The sequence below is a fragment of the Gouania willdenowi genome, chromosome 20 (genome assembly GCF_900634775.1).
Source record: "Gouania willdenowi chromosome 20, fGouWil2.1, whole genome shotgun sequence".
NCBI lineage: Eukaryota > Metazoa > Chordata > Actinopteri > Blenniiformes > Gobiesocidae > Gouania > Gouania willdenowi.
The window spans coordinates 9,804,195-9,823,298 of record NC_041063.1 but is presented as its reverse complement, the minus strand read 5'-3'; the positions used below and the strand labels follow the sequence as shown (position 1 = coordinate 9,823,298).

At 39.8% G+C, this 19,104-nt stretch overlaps 1 protein-coding gene across 3 annotated transcripts; it reads left to right on the top strand.

The window, feature by feature from the left end:
* Positions 1 to 2,681: 2,681 nt before the first annotated feature.
* On the top strand, positions 2,682 to 13,068 carry itprid1 (ITPR interacting domain containing 1). Of its 3 annotated transcripts, none has more exons than XM_028434669.1 (10): positions 2,682 to 2,819; positions 5,028 to 5,223; positions 5,474 to 5,973; positions 7,226 to 7,286; positions 7,512 to 7,550; positions 7,858 to 7,970; positions 8,057 to 9,916; positions 11,087 to 11,214; positions 12,448 to 12,562; positions 12,685 to 13,068. In XM_028434669.1, exons 3-10 carry the CDS (start codon positions 5,596 to 5,598, stop codon positions 12,940 to 12,942), a joined length of 2,952 nt encoding a protein of 983 aa, XP_028290470.1. In that variant the 5' UTR covers positions 2,682 to 2,819; positions 5,028 to 5,223; positions 5,474 to 5,595; the 3' UTR covers positions 12,943 to 13,068. The 3 variants fall into 3 exon arrangements, with proteins under 3 accessions (XP_028290470.1, XP_028290469.1, XP_028290471.1); XM_028434668.1 differs by having other exon boundaries at positions 5,028 to 5,230; XM_028434670.1 differs by lacking the exons at positions 11,087 to 11,214; positions 12,448 to 12,562; positions 12,685 to 13,068 and adding an exon at positions 10,350 to 10,810 and having other exon boundaries at positions 5,028 to 5,230.
* Positions 13,069 to 19,104: the final 6,036 nt, after the last annotated feature.

The following is a 19,104-nucleotide window of genomic DNA, read 5'->3' as shown; positions in this document are numbered from 1 at the left end:
TAACAGAACGTGTAACTGTGTCCCATCCTGCTGCTCTTTAGGAAGATAAACTCTGTGTTCCAGTTTACAACGTATTTACACCAGTTCTTTGTCTTTTTTCACTAGAACGTCTTCAATCATCTCTTTTCTGAGTTGTTTCCGGGTTTGTTGCCGCTGTCGGCACTAATCTCGCGAGAACTGCCACTCAGGCCATTTCAGGTGGAAGTTCTCGCGAGGCTCGTGACGACGTTCAGTTTAGTAAGGCATCTATTAATTATTATTACATTAAAATAGGGGATATTTACGGGAAAATACTAATACAGGAAGATGGCGGGAAAGAGGGGTAAAATAGGGGAGTTTCCCAGCTAAAACGGGATACTTGACAGGTATGGCATTACTCATAAGCCACAACGCTTAAAGGAGCAGGCACATCCACCCGTATTGTGATTTCTACGAGTTGTATTTTTCTCATTTTTGGTAATCCAGAACCTCGCCAAAATGTAATCACCTGTTTCTTGTCCCATTATCAACATTTCCTGAAAACTTCATCCAAATCCATTCATAACTTTTCAAATTATCTTGCTAACAAAAAACAAACAAACAGACAAACAAACAGACAAACGCAGGGTAAAACATAACCTTCCGCTCCGCACGTCACGCTTGGTGGAGGTAATAACTGTGAGAAACCCAATGATGTCAGTTGAAACCACTGTAAATAAATGGACGGGACAAGCTCCCCGTTCGAGTGAAGCTTTTATTTTTAGCGCTCCCCCGCTGACCGGCTGCAGTATAGGTAATAAACCCCGCCTCCTCAATGATAATAGATGGAATGTTGGTCAAAGTGCTCATTTGTCTGTGAAGAAATGGGATTTTACGTTGTATATGACGATGATTGACAGCCGCTGATTTTGCGTAGCTCTCTTTGTGAATAGCAGTTACGTCGTGAAGGAAAGCTGAGATGCTGAGACGACTTTTCCGTTCAGTTTTTTAAGCTGCCAAAATGAGTTGTTCTGCAGTAAACTGTTCTAAGCCGTTGGTAGGATTTCCAGTGGCGTAGTTGGGCTGCGCAGGTCATCAGGGCAGTACGCTAAATGGGTGGGGCGTGTTACCAGGGCTCCTCCCACCAGGACCCTACGGCGCATAATGCGTTTCCAAAATTGCAAGATGGAGGCGCTGCTAAGCGCCGTATTTTGGCTTCAAGTACGTTGAGCGGGAACAGCTACAGTGCGCGTCCACTGGTTGAAACTGCTGCTGAATGAATAGCAGGAGAAGCCCTTAATAATCAGGCCCCCTCCTACCACACAGACCTCCTCCACCCCGACACTCCCTCCAGCAGCCTCAGATCCTCAGTTCCTCACTGTCCCCAGGATCAAGTACAGAACCTGGGGAGAGCTTTCTCTGTCGCAGCCCCCACCCTCTGGAACTCTCTTCTAAGCCACATCCGCAACTGCACCGACCTCCCATCTTTCAAATCATTTCTCAGAACTCACCTGTTTCACTCAGCTTTTCACGTTTAACCTCCCACTCACTCATTTCTTTCCTCTGAGTCATATTTTCTTCAATCAATGTACTTGTGGTTTTTATGCTGTAAAGTGTCTTTGAGTATCTCGAAAATGTATCATTATCATTATTATTATTATTATTATTATTAGAAGCGAAGCCTGCCTGTTGTGGCACAAAATAAATCTATATTGTAACTTTTACTGTTCTACTTTGATGAAGCAGTGTTTTCCTGCACCTAGAAAGAATCACAATCCTTTTATTTGTCATTGCACAAAAAAAAATGCAGCTCTCATAAACAGTGTTTAGGGAAAAAAATGGAAGTAGGCAATAAAATAAAGAATACAATATACAGTATAAAGGTGTGGGATGGACGTGGACATTTACATACAGTATATAAAAAATATTGCACAGTGGAAACGGAGTGTAACAGCTGTTCAGCGTTTCCTAGTGTTTTCGGCGTTAAGGGCAACAACAGCTCTAGGGTAGAAGCTGGTTTTTAGTTTTGTTTTAGTTTGTTTTTGTCTTTATTGCTCTGTAACGTCTCCCTGAGGGGAACAGTTTGAAAAGGTGATGTCCAGGGTCTGAGGAGTCCCTGATGATGCTGCGGGTGTTGCAGCTGCATGCTTCCTCTCTGCTGCCACCACCTCAGCCCTATAAGCCCCTGAGATGAGCCCCACCACTGTGGCGTCATCAGCAAACTTGATGATGGTGTTGCTCGAGCGGGTGGGGGTGCAGTCATGGGTGTAGTGGGTGTAGAGGAGGGGGGCTCAGCACAGATGCTGAGGACAGATGGGACCCTACTCTCACTTTCTGGGAGCGGTCTGGGCCTGGTGAGTAGTTAGATGGCAGACCACTGAGAATTCCTGGTGCCACAGTGGGGGGACAGTTGCCCCATTGGTATCTGTCATTGTGTCCTTGGGCAAGGCACTTCACCCACATTGCCTAGTATGAATGGAGTGAGTGAGTGAGTGAGTGAGTGAGTGAGTGAGTGAGCGTTGGTGGTGGTTGGAGGTTCTGATGGCGCACTATGGCAGCCTCACTTCCGTCAGTCTGTGGCTACAATAGTAGCTTACCACCACTAAGTGTGGAGTGAAGGAACACACACACACACACACACACACACACAGAGGGATCGTGAGGGATGGAAGCAGAGAAGGAGGCTTTCCTAATATAGCTTGGGAAGCTCTAACGCGAGCTCTGGACAAGCCATACTCACGTTGAGAGAAAAACGAGGAGATGAGCTCCTGCTGCTCCCCTAATGTTTAATGCTCTCAAAGGTCGCTGTGCTTTCTGCACAAAACGTCATGATTTTTTCCATCTAACAGCGTCTTGCAAAGGTGAGTAGTCAGATGGATTGTTGGTTTGATCATTTCTCACTTGTACCGTGCTACTGTCACACACAGCAGTGATGAGGAATATCCTGACTCAGGTGATCATTTTAATTTGACTTATCAAGTTTGAATGATATAATTGATATTTGATGACTCAGCAATATTTTTAAGCTTCCAAGCCATACTGCTTCAAGTTTAAATGATTTGAGATTAAGGGCATTTTGAGTTACCTGAGTGACACACTTTCTAGAGTAATAACTGTAATTGACATCCAGACGCGGCATGTGTTTAAAGTGCTTTTTATTGCATATGCAGCTTGGAAATTGCTTCTCATCTCTACTTTAAAGTTGACATATACCGGTGATAGTCTTCCAGTTGAGTTGTCTTTGGAATTTGGGTTTAGAATCTCTTTTAAGTTTATGATTCACTCTGGCTGCAGTACAAATTGTCTTTAAAGGTAAAATCTATATCAATGCGTGTGTGTTTAATTTCAGTCACATTTTCACAAGGCCGTCGTCGAATGGAAGTTTAGTTTTTTTGGTGTGTGTGTGTGTGTGTGTGTGTGTGTGCTTGCCTATCCAAAGGTTTGATTCAAGTTAAGGGTTTATAAAGCTTTGGAGCCAGACTTTTTCTTTTCTTTTTTCAGTTATTTTTATTCCTTACCAGATGTATTTTCTATATCGCATAGGTGCACAAGCCTGGTGCTGTATGGTGATATACTTCTGGGCCAAAATATGCAAATGATTTATGCCTTGCAGAGAGGGAAATGTTAGAATATTAGATGTGTCAGAAAATAGAAATATAAAAAACCTGCTGGATAGGTGCCCTTATAAACAAAAAAGAAAAAAAAAACAGTGTATTTACATTTTCAATAGTATATATTACTACTATATTGAAAATGTATTTACACAAATGGTATTTTTTGTAAATATATAAAAAGTGTACTAACTTCACACTTACAATTTTTACAAACTTTAAAAAAACTGTACTCTATTAAACATCATAGAAATATGTTATACTGAAATATACTCAAAGTGAAAGTTACATGTAATTTCTAAAGTGTACTTATTTGAATTTTGTACACATGCTTAAAGTTAATAATCATCTTTGTAACATAAATCCACACTGATCTGTGTGTGCGTGTGTGTGTGTCTTGTTATGGTGAACAGGCTTATAATGTTTGTCTGATTGTTTGATTATATCTGCTGTGTTTATATTTTTCATAACACTGTCACTGTGTATCGTCATGTAGTTGTGGAGCTGTGTATGTTAAGCCTTTTATATTCTGTATCTGCTTCTACCCCCTGCACCATGGGACAATATGGATGGAAATTAGCTTTTAGCTAACTCTGGTGTATTTACTGTATAACTTTGGCTGTACATTAATGCACACTGTCCCACTCAAATAAACAAAAATAAATAAATACTTCAGGAAATTGCTTTCAATAGTATTACTACGAAAATGCACTTAAACCCATTTATGAAATGTTGTGCTTTGTGAAGTACGCCGATAGCCATACTTGTAGTTGTATGTTTAATAAGTCACGCAAAATATGATACAATAGATCTTACACGCAAAACCACGTGAGGTGTAACACATTAAGACATTTCAAGTTGAGCTTTTTATTCCTTTTTTTTTTTTTTTTTTTTTTTACAATTTAATTACAATTAAATGTATATAGTACAAAGGTAGTTGTTCAAAAATAGCATGGTTTAAGTTAACTAATCATAAACAATCTTGAAGTATAGTGATGATTAGTGTGGCTTCAAGTAAGCATGAAAATTTCAATACACATTTATTTTTCACCAGGGCTAACCTATCCTTGCCTGCAAGATGGATTATCCTGGTGTTTCAAATACATGGAGAACTAGAGTTAGAGGGAGGGCTAAACATCAATATGGCTCTTGCTGGGTTAGGGCTAACCCACATTCAGTTTGAACTTGTTTGATTAAATGTCCCATAAGTGCCACAAACTAAAGCCAGTTGCATTCATTCTACTGTATTTAAAGATGGTTAGTTTATTAATAACAGTTCCAGTTTCCAATTTCAGCGCTTCATTAACAAACCCAAGATGAAGCCTGTTCACTCACACTTTGTCATGCACCTGTGAGGGAAGAACTCAACACAATTACATATAAAATGCAATCCTATTTTTTCGTTAGATGTGTTCATTTGATCAGTACTCCTCATCATCATTCCGCTTCTGTTGGCAGAGCCATGGACATGCATAACCTATGGGACGATGACCCAGAAGAGATCCTTCTAGACCTTGGCTTTGGCTGTGATGAACCTGACCTCTCTGGACGTATCCCAGCTCGCTTCATAAATTATCCATCTCAGGCAAAGGGGATAAACCTCCAGGTGTTTCTGAATGCACAAAAAATACGCCTAGACCTGGAAAATCCTGACGTGAGCAGTGAGTTATAGTTATGCCAGTTCCAGTGGTGCTAATCTGTTCACTTTAATTGCCTAACACACATGAAGTGGCTGTTTGTTTATTACTGCTTGAGATTTACAGTAATTATTAGATTAAAGTTTCAAGAGCAGAACTATTGTCTGAAACAAGTAAAGGAGTTGACCATCAACATTTACTTATGTCCTTCCAAACATATAACTAGCTCATATATTATCTTTTTTTTTTTTCTTCATCTTCATTCAGATCGTTTTAGACAGCTGGAGGTGATACATCAAGTAACATCCGCATTGAACTGCTTGGTGGGGTCGTCATCCTTATCTAATGGAAAACAACTACCTCCTGACGCACAGGAGAGGAGGAGGCGAATGAGCTTGCTGTTTAGAAGAGCATCACAGAAGTCCTTAAGCCAAATCAAAAGTCTTAAATTCCAAGAAGTACAAAGCCCTGTCTCCAGGTCTCCCTGTCCCATCTCACCGTTAGCATTGCAGCCCAGTAAAGGTCTAAAACTCGACAGAGTCTCATCCAAAACATCCAAACCAGAATCTCTGGAGATGATGCATCTGGATCCTTTGATGGAGGAAAAAGAAGTAGGCGATGAAATGCTGGGCAAAAATGACTCTATTTTTTCTGTCCAAGAGCAAGCACCAGGATCTGCTCCTGTATCTGAAGGCAGGCCCTTTACACCCAGGAGATTTCCAAAGAGGCATCTAGGTCAAACTGCTGAGTCATTTGAAATGGAAGAGGCAAGTTTGAAGCAACTTACGGTTTATCAAGACTTATATGAACAAACTAGACTGTTGGACATTTGCTGCTTAAACTATAGTGTAAGCGTAACTAAACGTCTAGGTTTTGGCTGACATGCGTCTAATTTCCAAATATGCCTTATTAATGGGGTTGCCCCTGGAGCAGTTAAGACACTCCCAGTTACTCTCAAGTCTCAAGTTTTTATAGGATCATATATACAGTATGTGATAAAAGAAGCCACTGAAACGTCACAAACCACCATTCCCAGCTAAATTTGATTGAAGCCAACGCTAATGCTGCGTTCACACCGCATGCGTCACAAAATGTTTGTGCATCCAGATTACATACAAAGTCAATGGATAGACCCAGCCCAGAGGTCACATCTTTCCTGTGCGGCAGTGCGGTTCGATCCGCGCGTCAAGAGCGTTGGCCGTGCGAGCGCGCTCCCCGTTTTTTGTCATAGTCGCACATTCGCAAGAGTTGAAAATATTGAACTCCAATGACTGTTTTGCGTGACGAAAGCCAATCACAGTCTTTTTTGCAAATAAATATTCCAAATTGAAATACTTCACTAAAATGTCAAGAGTTGGACAATGATCAACAACAGCAATTACATACTGTATGTAGTCAGCAGAAAAAAATAATAAAAGTGGTTTGGGGGTTTAGTTACTCTTTGCAGTAAAATCTGGGGTGACAAGATTTGTGAGGTGACGTATACTTTAAACAATAGCTGGCGTGAAATAAACACATTAGATAAAAAAGTTCTTGTGTATTATCTGAAGGTCCTGTAATTGATTATACAAAGGCCCAAAACAATTTTGTATTACTTTGAAAACTAATTTTTTTTAAAGATGAGAGGAAGATATTGGTGTTTGAGTAGACCTGAGTAGCCTAAAAACTAACAATAGGAATAAATATATAATTTGAACTCTGTGTTCTGTGTTAACTCAAGAGTGTCTGAGGCCAACCTCAGAGAACACTTTGGTGGCTCTACTGAGGCTTAAGGCTTAAATCATATATTAAAATAACCAGTCTAGAGGTGCCTAATCAAGCTAACCACACATTTTAAGGTGATGCCAAAATACTGAAATACCAAAAACATTTCAAACATGGTTTGGAAACTAATACTGGTTCATTTCATTGCATCCATGTTATACTCTTCATTGACACACACGCATGCTCCCGCACACACACTGTATCTGCATGCTTCTGTACGTTACAGCTCTAGAGCTCTTTTATATTTCATTGCAGATCCACAGTTTTGATGAAGCTGCAGTCATGGAGACTGGCAATAGAGGTGCTGAAAATACAGGTCGGTCCTAGAACATTTGACAATTGACATTCATAATGTATTCTATCTTCTTATATCACCTTTTTAGCAGAGCTTTTCTCTAAAGCAGTTTTTTCTGTATGATGAACATAGTTCATGTTAATGCTAATGTTTGTATTTATCAACACTGATAAATAACATTTGAATTGAAAGGAATACAAATGGCTTTTATTTTACTGCATTCTGTTTTATTGCCATTTTCTGTAGAATCTTTGGCCTGCAGTGGTACAGTGCGAAATGTTGGAGGTATTTGAATTTTTTATTTTTTTATTTTATCTCACGCACACACGTCAGACGTTGCTTTTTAGTGCTCAGAGAGAAACAACCACTCACACGGTCATTTTATCGGTGTAGCAATTTAGAGGGAGCTATAACGTGAATAGTTTGGGATTGGGAAAGAAGCTAGAGTACCCAGAGAAAATCTATGCAAACACTGGTTCAATTAATCATAAACCCTCTGTTTGACTTGAAAAGTTGCAGAGCTCAAACACAAGTATAAACAGATGGTGGGTGAGTCAGTACCTTTTTATGTGATGTGTGTGTGTTTGAGCAGTGCGAACTCTGATACGAACATGCAGCTGCCAGTCAGACAGCAGTGGTTTTTTAGAAGAGCCGTTAATCCCCTCCAACCCACCACCTGTGTCACAAGGAAGCAATCTTGTCAAGGTATGCATGTATTTTAAAAAAGTGATCAGGTAATGTTTACATGATGGAATAAATTATTTCCAATGTCCTATTTCTGTCATCTGCAGCAGGCTCTCTACGGTTTGTACGGCTGGACCACCGAGAATCATAGCGATGAACTCCCAGAAGCTTTGTCTTCCCTCAGTTCTTGTGCATATACTGGCTTCAACTCCTCTCATTCAGAGTCTGAATCACCACTCAACTCATGCATCACACAGTCAGAGCTGACTGAAGCATCTTTGCAGGCAACTGTTTGCTCTGCCTATGGTGTAATTCCCCCACTGATGACCTTCTCTGCCAGTCCCCATTTCCAATACCATAATTTAGAATCTTCCTTAATTTCCAAATTGGATTCAAACAATCCACAACAACACAGTCAGAAATGCTCATATGTGGACTCTAATGAACAAGATGTCATATCTGACCGACAAACATATGTGCCAAAGACAGAGGAAAAGACCTGTTCTTCTCCGTCCCACCACTTAGACAAGGAGAACACATTCGTTCAGTCTCTTATTTTCAACTCCAACAACTTAGAAAAGGCGCAACAATTTCCCTTCTACTTGCAAACCCCTCACACGGATGAATTGATGGATCCAGCTGTTGGAGGAACTTCAAACTCTACAGAACATTGCATCACCAAGGTCCATGAGACAGTCTTGTTCCAAAAAGATGGTCAAAGTTCTCTGGATAATGACTCTAGACTGGTTGTTTCTCACCAAAATGCAAAAGGTCATCTGCACTTGGAGGCCCTTCCAAATGAAAAGCATGAGACACAGGGTGAAAGATGCACTGACGATGTCCAGCCTCCAGAAAGCAATATTGCTTTGAACAAACGTTATCCATCAGTCTCTAATGGGGAGTGTAGCCAAAGAGGAAAGAATCTCCATGCCTCATTCATTAATGTAAGTTCAGCTTCAACAGAAACAGATGAGTATATCTTTCCAATAGAAACCAGTGACACAGATATAGCAACTCCTGTAAATGATTCAATATCGCATCAAATATCAGAGGAACAACTCATATCGGCAGTGAAACCAAGAGATCTCACTGAAATCGAAAGCTTGGACATGGTGTTTGAAACCTCTGTAGATGGTTCAGACAGTGACAATGATGACCTACGAGGATTTTTTCAACAGCTTGATACAGAGGCCAGAGTCTATTGGGCTGAGCCTGTGCAGATTTCCAGTCAAACCCCTGAACCTGAAGAGTCCGCTCCTCCACAAAGAACTGAGGTGGATTACCTGCCATCAGGAGAACCAGCTGGTTGTAATTCCTTCCGATGTAAAAGCCAAACTTTACCTTTAAATGTGTCTCACTCTACAATGAAAAATCTTGACCTCAACATGACAAAAGAAACAGCTGTTCCAGATATGTCTTTGAAACGTGCAGCATTTCCACCATTTGTAGTGCCAGGTACCAAACGATCATGTCCATCTGTATCCATTCAGATGTCTTCCAACTTGTCTTCTCATATAGTCCATAGAAAGGATGTTCCTTACATGACTGAATTCACTCAAACTCATTCTATAAGTGCTGTCCCACTGGACATATCAAGCCCTTTAAAGGCTGTTCAGTCATGGTCGGATCTTCAAATTCAAAGGAATATTCTGTCCAAGAACTCTGCCGGTACCAGTCTAAACAAAATCTCAGAAACGATCCTAAAACCAGAGCCGTCGTTATCTGTGTCATTCTTTCCAGTGTCTAATGAATGGCCATCACAGGAAACCTTTTCTGAAAACCCTGATGCTGTCTCAGTGGATACAGGACTGTGGCCCGAGGAGATTGGGGAAATCAGTGAGATGGATAAATTGTTAGATCTTCAATTCAATCTGTATTCAAAAGACGCTTGCTGCTGTTCCTGTGATGATCAATGTATCTATTGTACAAAGAACCGGAATGTGGGCACCAGCCTGACCAAATGTCCTGTGAGTAACCCTTTCATTATTGATTAGTTGTAGTCAGTTTGAAAACCAAAAATGTTACTTGATATAAAAAAAAAAAAAAAAAAAAAAAACATTTGTATGGGTTTTACTCCCCTATGTGTTCTGTTCTGATGATGAAAAAACAGCTTAAGGGCAAAGAAGTCTTGCCAAGGCCAACAAAGTTTTCACACATGACAGTAGTGTTTGACACTGCACTTACAACGTATCCCTCAATAATTTCATTCATTAAGGATGAGCATTAATGATGATAATAATGACACAAAGGTGCACATTTTAGCAAACAGAAAAGAGCCATACAGTGATGGCCAAAATACTATATCATTATACTCTTGAATATCTGGAGGTTAAATTTTTTATTTCTATTTGCAACTGCTCTTATCCTATGAAGCCTCTTCTTGTTGCTTTCTCTGCTCAGGGTTGCACCTATGATAAAGAGAAGTGACTCAAGGACGAGCTTTGTGGTACAACTGGTGTAACAGGAGAGGATTCTGACTTGAAATATTTAAGCTGAATAAACTTGATATGGCCTGAGGTGTATGATTCTTCTCCTGCAATTGTTTGAATGTAGGAGACGTGTCATGTACCTCACAGTGGTGACATTTTAAGTCCCATTAAAATTGGAAACTTCTTTTTCAAAGGAGTCCTGGTACCAAAGTAACAAATCATTGTGGTAAGTAGTAGAAAGCGCCAAAGTTCCAGCAGAGAGAGATAAATTGGCAAGTAGATAGTTTGGATCTGCAGTTATCCACTACAGATGTCCACCATTTTTAATATATAGGGGAGACAGAAAGCAAAGAAGGACTGACTTGCTGGATACATTTCTGATTCAATTTTAGGGCAGAGGTACAAACTTTTAACAGGCTTTTAATAAATATAAGGGGCACACAGTGGCTTAGTGGTTAACACGTCCGCCTCATAGCAAGAAGGTCCTGGGTTAAAGCCCAGGGGTGCTGCGTGGGCTTCCTCCAGGTACTCCGGCTTCCTCCCACAGCCCAAAAACATGACTGTTTGGTTGATTGGAGTCTCTAAATTGCCCGTAGGAGTGAATGTGAGTGTGAATGGTTGTTTCTCTGTCTGTGTGTTGCCCTGCAATGGACTGGAGCCCTGTCCAGAGTGTTAGTTGAATTGAATTGAATTGAATTGAATTCACAGATCTCTCAGGATGAGCTGGAGGAGATGCTTTCGTGTCTACAGACGTTTTGCTCAGTGCTCAAAAACATGGAGGAGCAGCTGTCTGGGGAGCAGGCTGCGGTGTACAGTGCCCTCTCTGTCGATGACAGGTACTTACTTGAGTTCCTCTAAAATTAGACAAGATATAACTGCATTCAGTAGATATGAAGAAAAAGGTGTGTGTATTGTATTTTCAAATGTTCATGTTAATGTGAGTTAGGTCAAAGTGTAATCCAAAACCTATAATCATCAGAGTGACATACTGGTTTGTCTCCTTGTGTCATAACCTCGAATGACTGTAAACTGTAGGCAGTGGCTATCCGTACGGTTGCCGTATCAATATACTAACATTCTATCCGTACGCAGCCCACCTATTTGGCCAGTTTAGGTCACGTGATAGGTCAGTCATTGGCCAGTTTAGGTCACAAGATACCCTAAACCTAACCCTAACCCTAAAAACTGTTGCGATATTGGGTTATAACCTAACCCTAAACCTAAGATGCTACGTACTTGTACTTCTGTAACCATACCAATAGCACCAGGGGTTGTACGTACGGCAACCTTACAAATATACACTTTTTAAACTGTGCAAGGTGTCATGCTTCTGAAATGTCATTTTAGAACCTTAACTCGACTGGTTTAGTGTCTATTGGAGATTTGATTTTTAATTATCAGCGTCATTAAAAAAAGTTTTCCACATGTTCTTGTCAAAGGGGAATGATACCACCTAAAGCATGTTAAGTCTGACATAAGACCCCTCTGGAGATTGGAATACTACAATGCACAAGCACTGAGTGAATGTCATGTGATGATTTCATTAGAGTTGGCATGCTGTAGTGCTGATGAAGGATATTTTAGCTAATGAGAGCCTCTGTGAGCAGGCCACAATGATGAAAAAGCCTGCACAGTTCAAAAGTACTCAAGGTTGCACAGCTTAAGGCCTCACATCTAATGAACCAAAATGAAAGACAAGCCAATAAATAACACACTGGTGAAATATCAAGCGTGAAATTACCAGCAAAGAGGAGATAAAATACCATAAAGAGAGATTGCAGTGAAACACCTGACACCAGATCGGCTCAGCTGCACCTCACACACAGCTTACACTGCTTTTTCTTTAGGTGGCTGATATATAGACTATTATATTTCATGTTTTTTTTCTTTTTTTTATAACCGAAAGGTCAACTGGAACATTAAACATCTTTTTGTTTCCCCTGCATCTTCTGGCAATATTCAGTCAGCATTATACATCTCTGTGCGTAATGATTGGAGAGTTACCACCTACTGTACCTGTGTGATGTACTGAATTAATGCGCAGTGTGTGTGTGTGTGTGTGTGTGCAGACAGAGGGTCCAGCAGATTGAGGAGCTGAGGCGTGCAGTGAAACAGGAGGCTGAGGAGCTGGAGATGCAGTTGAAAGAGCTGGCCCATTATCATAATGATGAGAGCTTTAAAATGGTACCACACGGTCTGAGTGACCCACCCATTTTGATAAAGTTACAGGTTCATTTTGTCACAAAATTGTTTGCACTGTCAATGCGAATGCCTAAATTATGATCTCCTGACCTTCTCTCTTCTAGAAGATGCACAGACTGTTGGATGAGCAGTCTGTGCTGTGCTCTCAACTCCAACAGTTTTCACCTGGAGCTTCCTTGTCTGGAGTGAGGACAGTCGCCACTCAGTGCTGTCTTTCTAACACCTGGAGCTTTGATTCACCCACAGAGTCGCCTCTAGGAAAGGAGAGTGTTTGTGAGGACCACAGTGGTTGCCCAGCTAAAAAAGACAAGCTGGACCTAGTAAGCTTATTGCAGAGAGTGAGAAAGTCATGTATTCAATAAGGGTTTGGCAGTCCGCCACACATTCACGTAGAACCCGCATAACTTATAACCGGCTTATAACTGCATAACCGGTATTTTCATTTTTTGGTCTGGATTATTGTTTGAATCTGTCTTTCTTCCTTTTTACCCCCCTGCTCAGTTCTATCACACAGTTACAGATGTGATAATGTTCCAACAGTGATGGATGTGGGTTCTGCATGATGTTGATATGTGCGCTTTTTATTCAATTATTTTATTATAATTTTTTTTTTTTAAGTTTTAATTGGAATGATAAAAAAAAACATATTGTTACAAAGAGATAACTATTTAATTTTGTATTATTATTTACTGATGCTCATTTGCAAAGATAGATTGCACTAATATGGCATCAGCTATTTTAAATAAACAGCCTGTTTATCTTGATACATGACTTCTGCGTTTGATTTACTGTCCCAAGGGCAAAGCAGTCCAATAAAATGACACCTGTGTGCTCCATAGCATCATAATAGTAGAAACTTTAACCAGAGTAGATTCAGTGGAATTTGTTTGATCCAGACTGAAATCTATTTAATTCAATTAGATTCAGCTTTATTTATATAGAGCAAATTAAAAATGACAACAATAGTCATCTCGAAGCACTGTGCTAAGTTGCTCTACTATTGTAACTAGTGAGGAATGGGTACAGGTATTGTTTCTTTAATTGTACAACCTGTTTGAAAAAGAATGGAATTGTACTGATATAATATGAATAATTTCAATAATACAGATGAAAAGAAAAAAAAAAAAATATATATAAATATATATATAGGGAAGTAAGGGGTGTGAAGTAAGTTTATTGCACACTCAATCTTACAGTATGAGGTTAAAATGTCTGTTGTTTCAAGCAAGGCAAAGCAATGCAAATGTATTTGTATAGCGCACTTCATACAAAAGACGATTCAATGTGCTTTACATGATTAAAGGTGCAGCATTTTGAAAACATTAAATAAAAGTTTTCAAAAAGCAACGATAAAAACATAAAAAAACATTTAACAGAGTTTGAAATATACAATGACATTATTATAAATCGCCCTCTGCATAAAAGCAGCAATATACCAGTAAAGGAAAGGAAAGCTATTAAAATCTCACTGATGTATTCTGAGATTTATACACCTGCAGCAGAACTTTAAAAATCTATTCTGAGGCTGACTGAGTGACGATATAAAGACCTGAAATAAAGGGTGCTGAATCTCTTGCATGCCTAAATACTTTGATGGTGCTTTTTCTGTACCTGCTGTGGGGATATTAATATGATTGAAGCGTAATGCTGCGTTCACACCAAATGCATCTTCTGCGGCACCGGACGCATCTGCAAACAAAACGTTCCGCAGGTGTCGCAGGATAAAAGAATGTCCCCATTCACTTCATGTGCGCGTCTGAAGCGAAGCCCCGCCCACCAGCAACACATCCAACTCGGTGAGTTTCACCGCCTGCTGAAGCGAGGAGCTGCGCTTCTTTTTCTCCTCTCACAAACATAAACCACCAGTGAAAAAAGCCGGTGTGATTAGCGGCTAATGCTATCCTAGCTCAGGGCTACAGAGAGAACTTCTCCTCCACGCCAAATCCTTCCTAGTCCGGTCCCGGTTATTAAGGCTGTGTCATACAACTCCAGGTGGTCACACACAGCTTCTACTCCATGGTTGAATAGGTGAACAGACCGATGTCCGTGTTGACGGCCTGACGTCATCGTCAACAAAGACTCTGAATGGCTTTTGTCATGCAAAACAGTCGCAGGAGCTCAATATTTTCAACTCTTGCGGATGTGCGTACAATCAAGAGCACGCTCGCATGGCCAACACTCTTGACGTGCGGATCGGACCGCACCGCCGCACAGGAAAAACTTCACATCTGGGATGCATCTATCCATTGACTTTGTATATAATCTGGACATACGGACATTTTGTGATGCATCCGGTGTGAAAGCAGCATTAATTGGTGCACGTGTAGACGTTGTTAAGACCGCCCTACTTATATTAGCATTTTTGCACTTTCAAGATAGAAAATACAGCAGAACTGATTGTGCAAAAGAACTGAATTGCATTTGAAGAAGTTGGACTGGAGGTGCAATAGAACAACATGTTGAATTGTGTCTTCTGATTGGTGCTTGTTGGTGGAAAGTTAAAGAGGGAAGGGAATAAGGAATGTTGGCTCTTCCAACTGTCAGAATTATAGACTGCATTTCATTTCTGATAAATCTATCACACCAATGAGTTATCAAACAAGTTTTAACATACATGACTCACACAGAAAGCTGGGTAAAAGACCCTACGATGAGGGCAGTACCTCTGATCACCCAAAGGGTGGCAACAGAGGCCATGTTGTCCTTGGTCCAAAGTCAGTAGTGTGGGCCTACTGTTGCTGCTCATGGTTTTGTCCTATTTGGCCTATTTTTTGTCAAAAAATGTTTTTAGGGAAGCCTTTATGATGCTACATAGATATGGACCCACCAGAGATATTATTTTTTTTAAAAAGTACAAAGCAGTGTTAATTTTGCCAACTAGAAATTTTCATTGTTCAACGTTTTTGTACGATGCATTCAACACTGCCTTGACATGTTCTCATTATTAAACAACTAACGATTTGTTTTAACAGTGATTTGATTTGAATCGGTTACGTTTTTGCCAAAGGATGATATTGGTTCATTTAGAACAATTCTATCCAAAACTATTCAGTGACTACAAATCGGTTTAGTAACTTTTTAGCCAAAATAGTGATTCAACCAGTGTGACTTAAATAAACACTTGGATACTGGACAGTGCAAGTGAGCTTTCTTACATTCCTGTAAAATGTTATTTTAATAAACTCCAACCAACACTCAAATTTAAATTAACAATATTTTCAATACTCAATATATTTTTAATAAAAATACACATTAGGTTTACCTGACTCCTGCTTATTTTTCATTATAAAAATAATACAATGATCCTTTAGAACATCTCTAACTGTGCCTAAGCCAAAGTGTCTCCACACACTGGATCCATCCATTTCTCGTTTTCCAGCTTCTCCACCATGCTATGTTTTGTTTGTTTTGTTGTCTGCTGGTGTGTGGCAATGACATCACAAACAGCTGACAGAGTTGGCAGTAACGTCTTTATCATTAAACCCAACGCCTTCATTCCTTGTATCGATACAATAGCTTGATTACCGTTTAAAACAATTTTAGATAGATATGTGTCATCTGGAAGGTAAACTTGCCGAGCACAGATCGATGTAGTTGAATCGTAGGAATATAAATTGGTTCATTTATCTAATAGATGAATCGTTACACTGTTATAAACAACAGATCAGATTTCCATTCATCTCTGAAAGTTCTTGCTCACATTGCTTCATATTTCCTATGTACTTGGATTCAGTTTGAACACTAGTTTCAGCAGAAAATCTGTAATTACGGTGAGTTTGTCTCCTTGATGTCCATCACTTTTACTTCTGTCTATAATGAGAACACACCATCTGGTGCATAGGGTAGGATGTTAGAACGGACATTAACAAGCATTGAAAACCTGTAGCTAAAAAAGCCAAATGCAGTTCAACAAGCTGCACCATAGTAGCTTGGGAGCATTTGCGACCTTGTCTTAGTGAAAGTAAAGTTCTGATTTTTTGAAGCGTGCACGGATCTATACCTAAAATGTGTTCTACCAGAGCAGGGGAAGTGCTTAGCTGAAACTTAAGAAATTAAGAGCCTCTAGAACGTTGCTGAAAGTGCTTCGTGTCACACTAGTTCATTTTGGTCTGACTTGCAAGTTAGGTGTAACCCCCAATTTCCACTGGATGCGACCCTCTGCCAGATATACGCAGGGCTTCTGTTTCTGGCACACACCGGAGCACGACGCATCAATCAGCACAAAGCAAATGAGGCTAAACAGGAAATTAAGCACGCAATCAAATATCTGGTTATTTTTCAAAATAAAGCATTTCAGATTATATTTCAAGTAACTACATCATCAAAATTTCATAATGTGTAAAAACAAAATCACATTCACTATATTGTTTCCTCTCATACTGTAACTGTACTGTAAACTGCAGCAACTTTGATTTAGTTCATGTTTTACTAGTTAAAATCCTCTGTTATTCGTGAATGGATTGGGCTGAAATTTGGTAGATATAATCTATGGATGTCTACGCATCGATGCTCAGAGCTCGATTTTTGATTTGGGGCCCCAAAAGAAAAAAAAAAAAGGAAGTTGATTTCTCATTTATTTGCGAGTCAAATAGTATGTCATATAAATGGGGCCCGTACGTGTCACGGGACGCCAGAGGGACTGCGGGGGCCCCATTTTTCAAATGACTACTACGCCAATGAATACTTTATGAATGAATATGATGAGATGCTTGGAGCCCTTTTTTTGAAATGGGACTCACCCCCCATTTCCGGTCATTTCCAAATTTATAGTAATGTAATCGTGTGATTTATCGTTTCAAAGGTAATTCAATGTAGATAATGATTATGCCTTGCACAATTTGATCAGGGGTCCGAGGGGCCCACCCCTCTTTTTTCGGCAATTTCCAATAAAGTAATTTTATCATTTATTTCTGAGTCAAATATTGCGACAGTTAAGTGATACCGAATCATTGACACATACCAATATATGAATGGGGCCCATTACTCCATATGTGCCAGAGGGCCCCATTTTTCAAATGACTACTTCTCCGATAATGCTTGTTGAATCTAACTATAAATTGGCATGGATATTCTATGAGCGAATGTCAATAGCCTTTTGGAGACCTTTTTTTTACTCTGTGGAACCGAGTCATTTGACTGAATTCTCGGGAACGTGGTACGTGCTGATTGGCGCGGAGACGTTCTGCAGGCCCGGCCGTAGTTCATCCAAACTTTTTACTTTCGAAAATGTTCATGTGGCACTGCGACTTTCATGACGAATTAAAAAAAAAAAAAAAAAAAACATTTACATGGACATCTTAAGATTTCATCAGTTCTTTTTATTGTGGTACACTGGTCAAGGTTGACACTAGGTTAGGACGAGTAACAATTTGTTACACGACATTTTTGTCAGTTTGAAGGTGTGAATCACAGAGTCTTGGATAAGACTAACACCAATGCCTATGATGCATTTGTGGAATGTCAGGAATGTTGAAGCAACAGCATTACCTTCTTACACTGTTCCACGTACACACATTACAGAAATGTTATTTCTATACTTTTCCTCTATTTCAATACAAATATCTTTATTAAATACAACATAAATGAGAAGAGACTACATGAGGGAAATGAATAAAAATATTGACTAAACACATTGACATCTGTGGGTATTCTGTTAAATAAATGCATGGTTTTCACTCACAACAGTCAGTGATTAAGGAGAAGGTGCAGCTGGGAGAACACTGAGTGAGCAATGATAGTAACACAGCAACAGCAGAGCGCACAAATGAGTGAGTGCGTTTACATGCAGAGAGCTATCGAGCTATGCAAGTCGATTTTTAAAGACCCACAGAATATTTTCTACTATGACTATCTGAAATCTGATTCTGAAAGATTGAAGCCTCTACTTTCATCAAAAAAAAAAAAGAATTTGTTTCTGGCTCGTTTCGTTCTTTTGTAATCAGCCGTTGAATAGAGGAAGTTTTACACAAATCTTCAGTTTCAGAGCAAAAAGCTGAGAAAACAGGCTTTTTTCTGAAAAACCCTGTCAGTGACTTTAAAGCTATTTTTTTTGCTTTAGTGACAACTCTAACATCTGAACATTGTTTCCTTATATAAAATTTAAAAAAAAACACACAGACCAGGCTTTTGATGGCAAAACTATTATTATTATTTATCTATCTGGAGTTGAATGGATTTCTCACTGTATTTTGGCATTCCTTCAAGTTTCTCTCCCGTCAGTCAGCACACACGCAACTTCCTCTTCGTCCCGGACATGCAGAGTGTCACTGCGTTCCTCGTTTGTTTTTATTGTTTTATCTCACCATCGCCACACTATCCATGAGTTCCACACATGCTCTGGTCGAGTGTGAGCTGCTGAGAATGTCAGCTCTTGTATGTAGCGCCATTTTCTGTCTCATAAACGCCTTTCCTCCTCTCTCTCTTAGCTCTGCTGAGCATGGATGATCTCTCATCCAAAGGTGCGCTGCTACCTCCTACATGTCACCTATTATTTTGCTATCTGGCTCACAGGCTGGGGGTATTTT

Bases quoted from the DNA above. Each gene is read 5' to 3' on its own strand.
- itprid1 (XM_028434668.1), top strand. From the start codon at position 5,032: ATGGACATGCATAACCTATGGGACGATGACCCAGAAGAGATCCTTCTA. The intron at 5,231-5,473 runs GTGAGTTATAGT...ATCTTCATTCAG, and splicing joins GGAAAATCCTGACGTGAGCA to ATCGTTTTAGACAGCTGGAG. The intron at 9,917-11,086 runs GTGAGTAACCCT...TTGAATTCACAG, and splicing joins CCAGCCTGACCAAATGTCCT to ATCTCTCAGGATGAGCTGGA.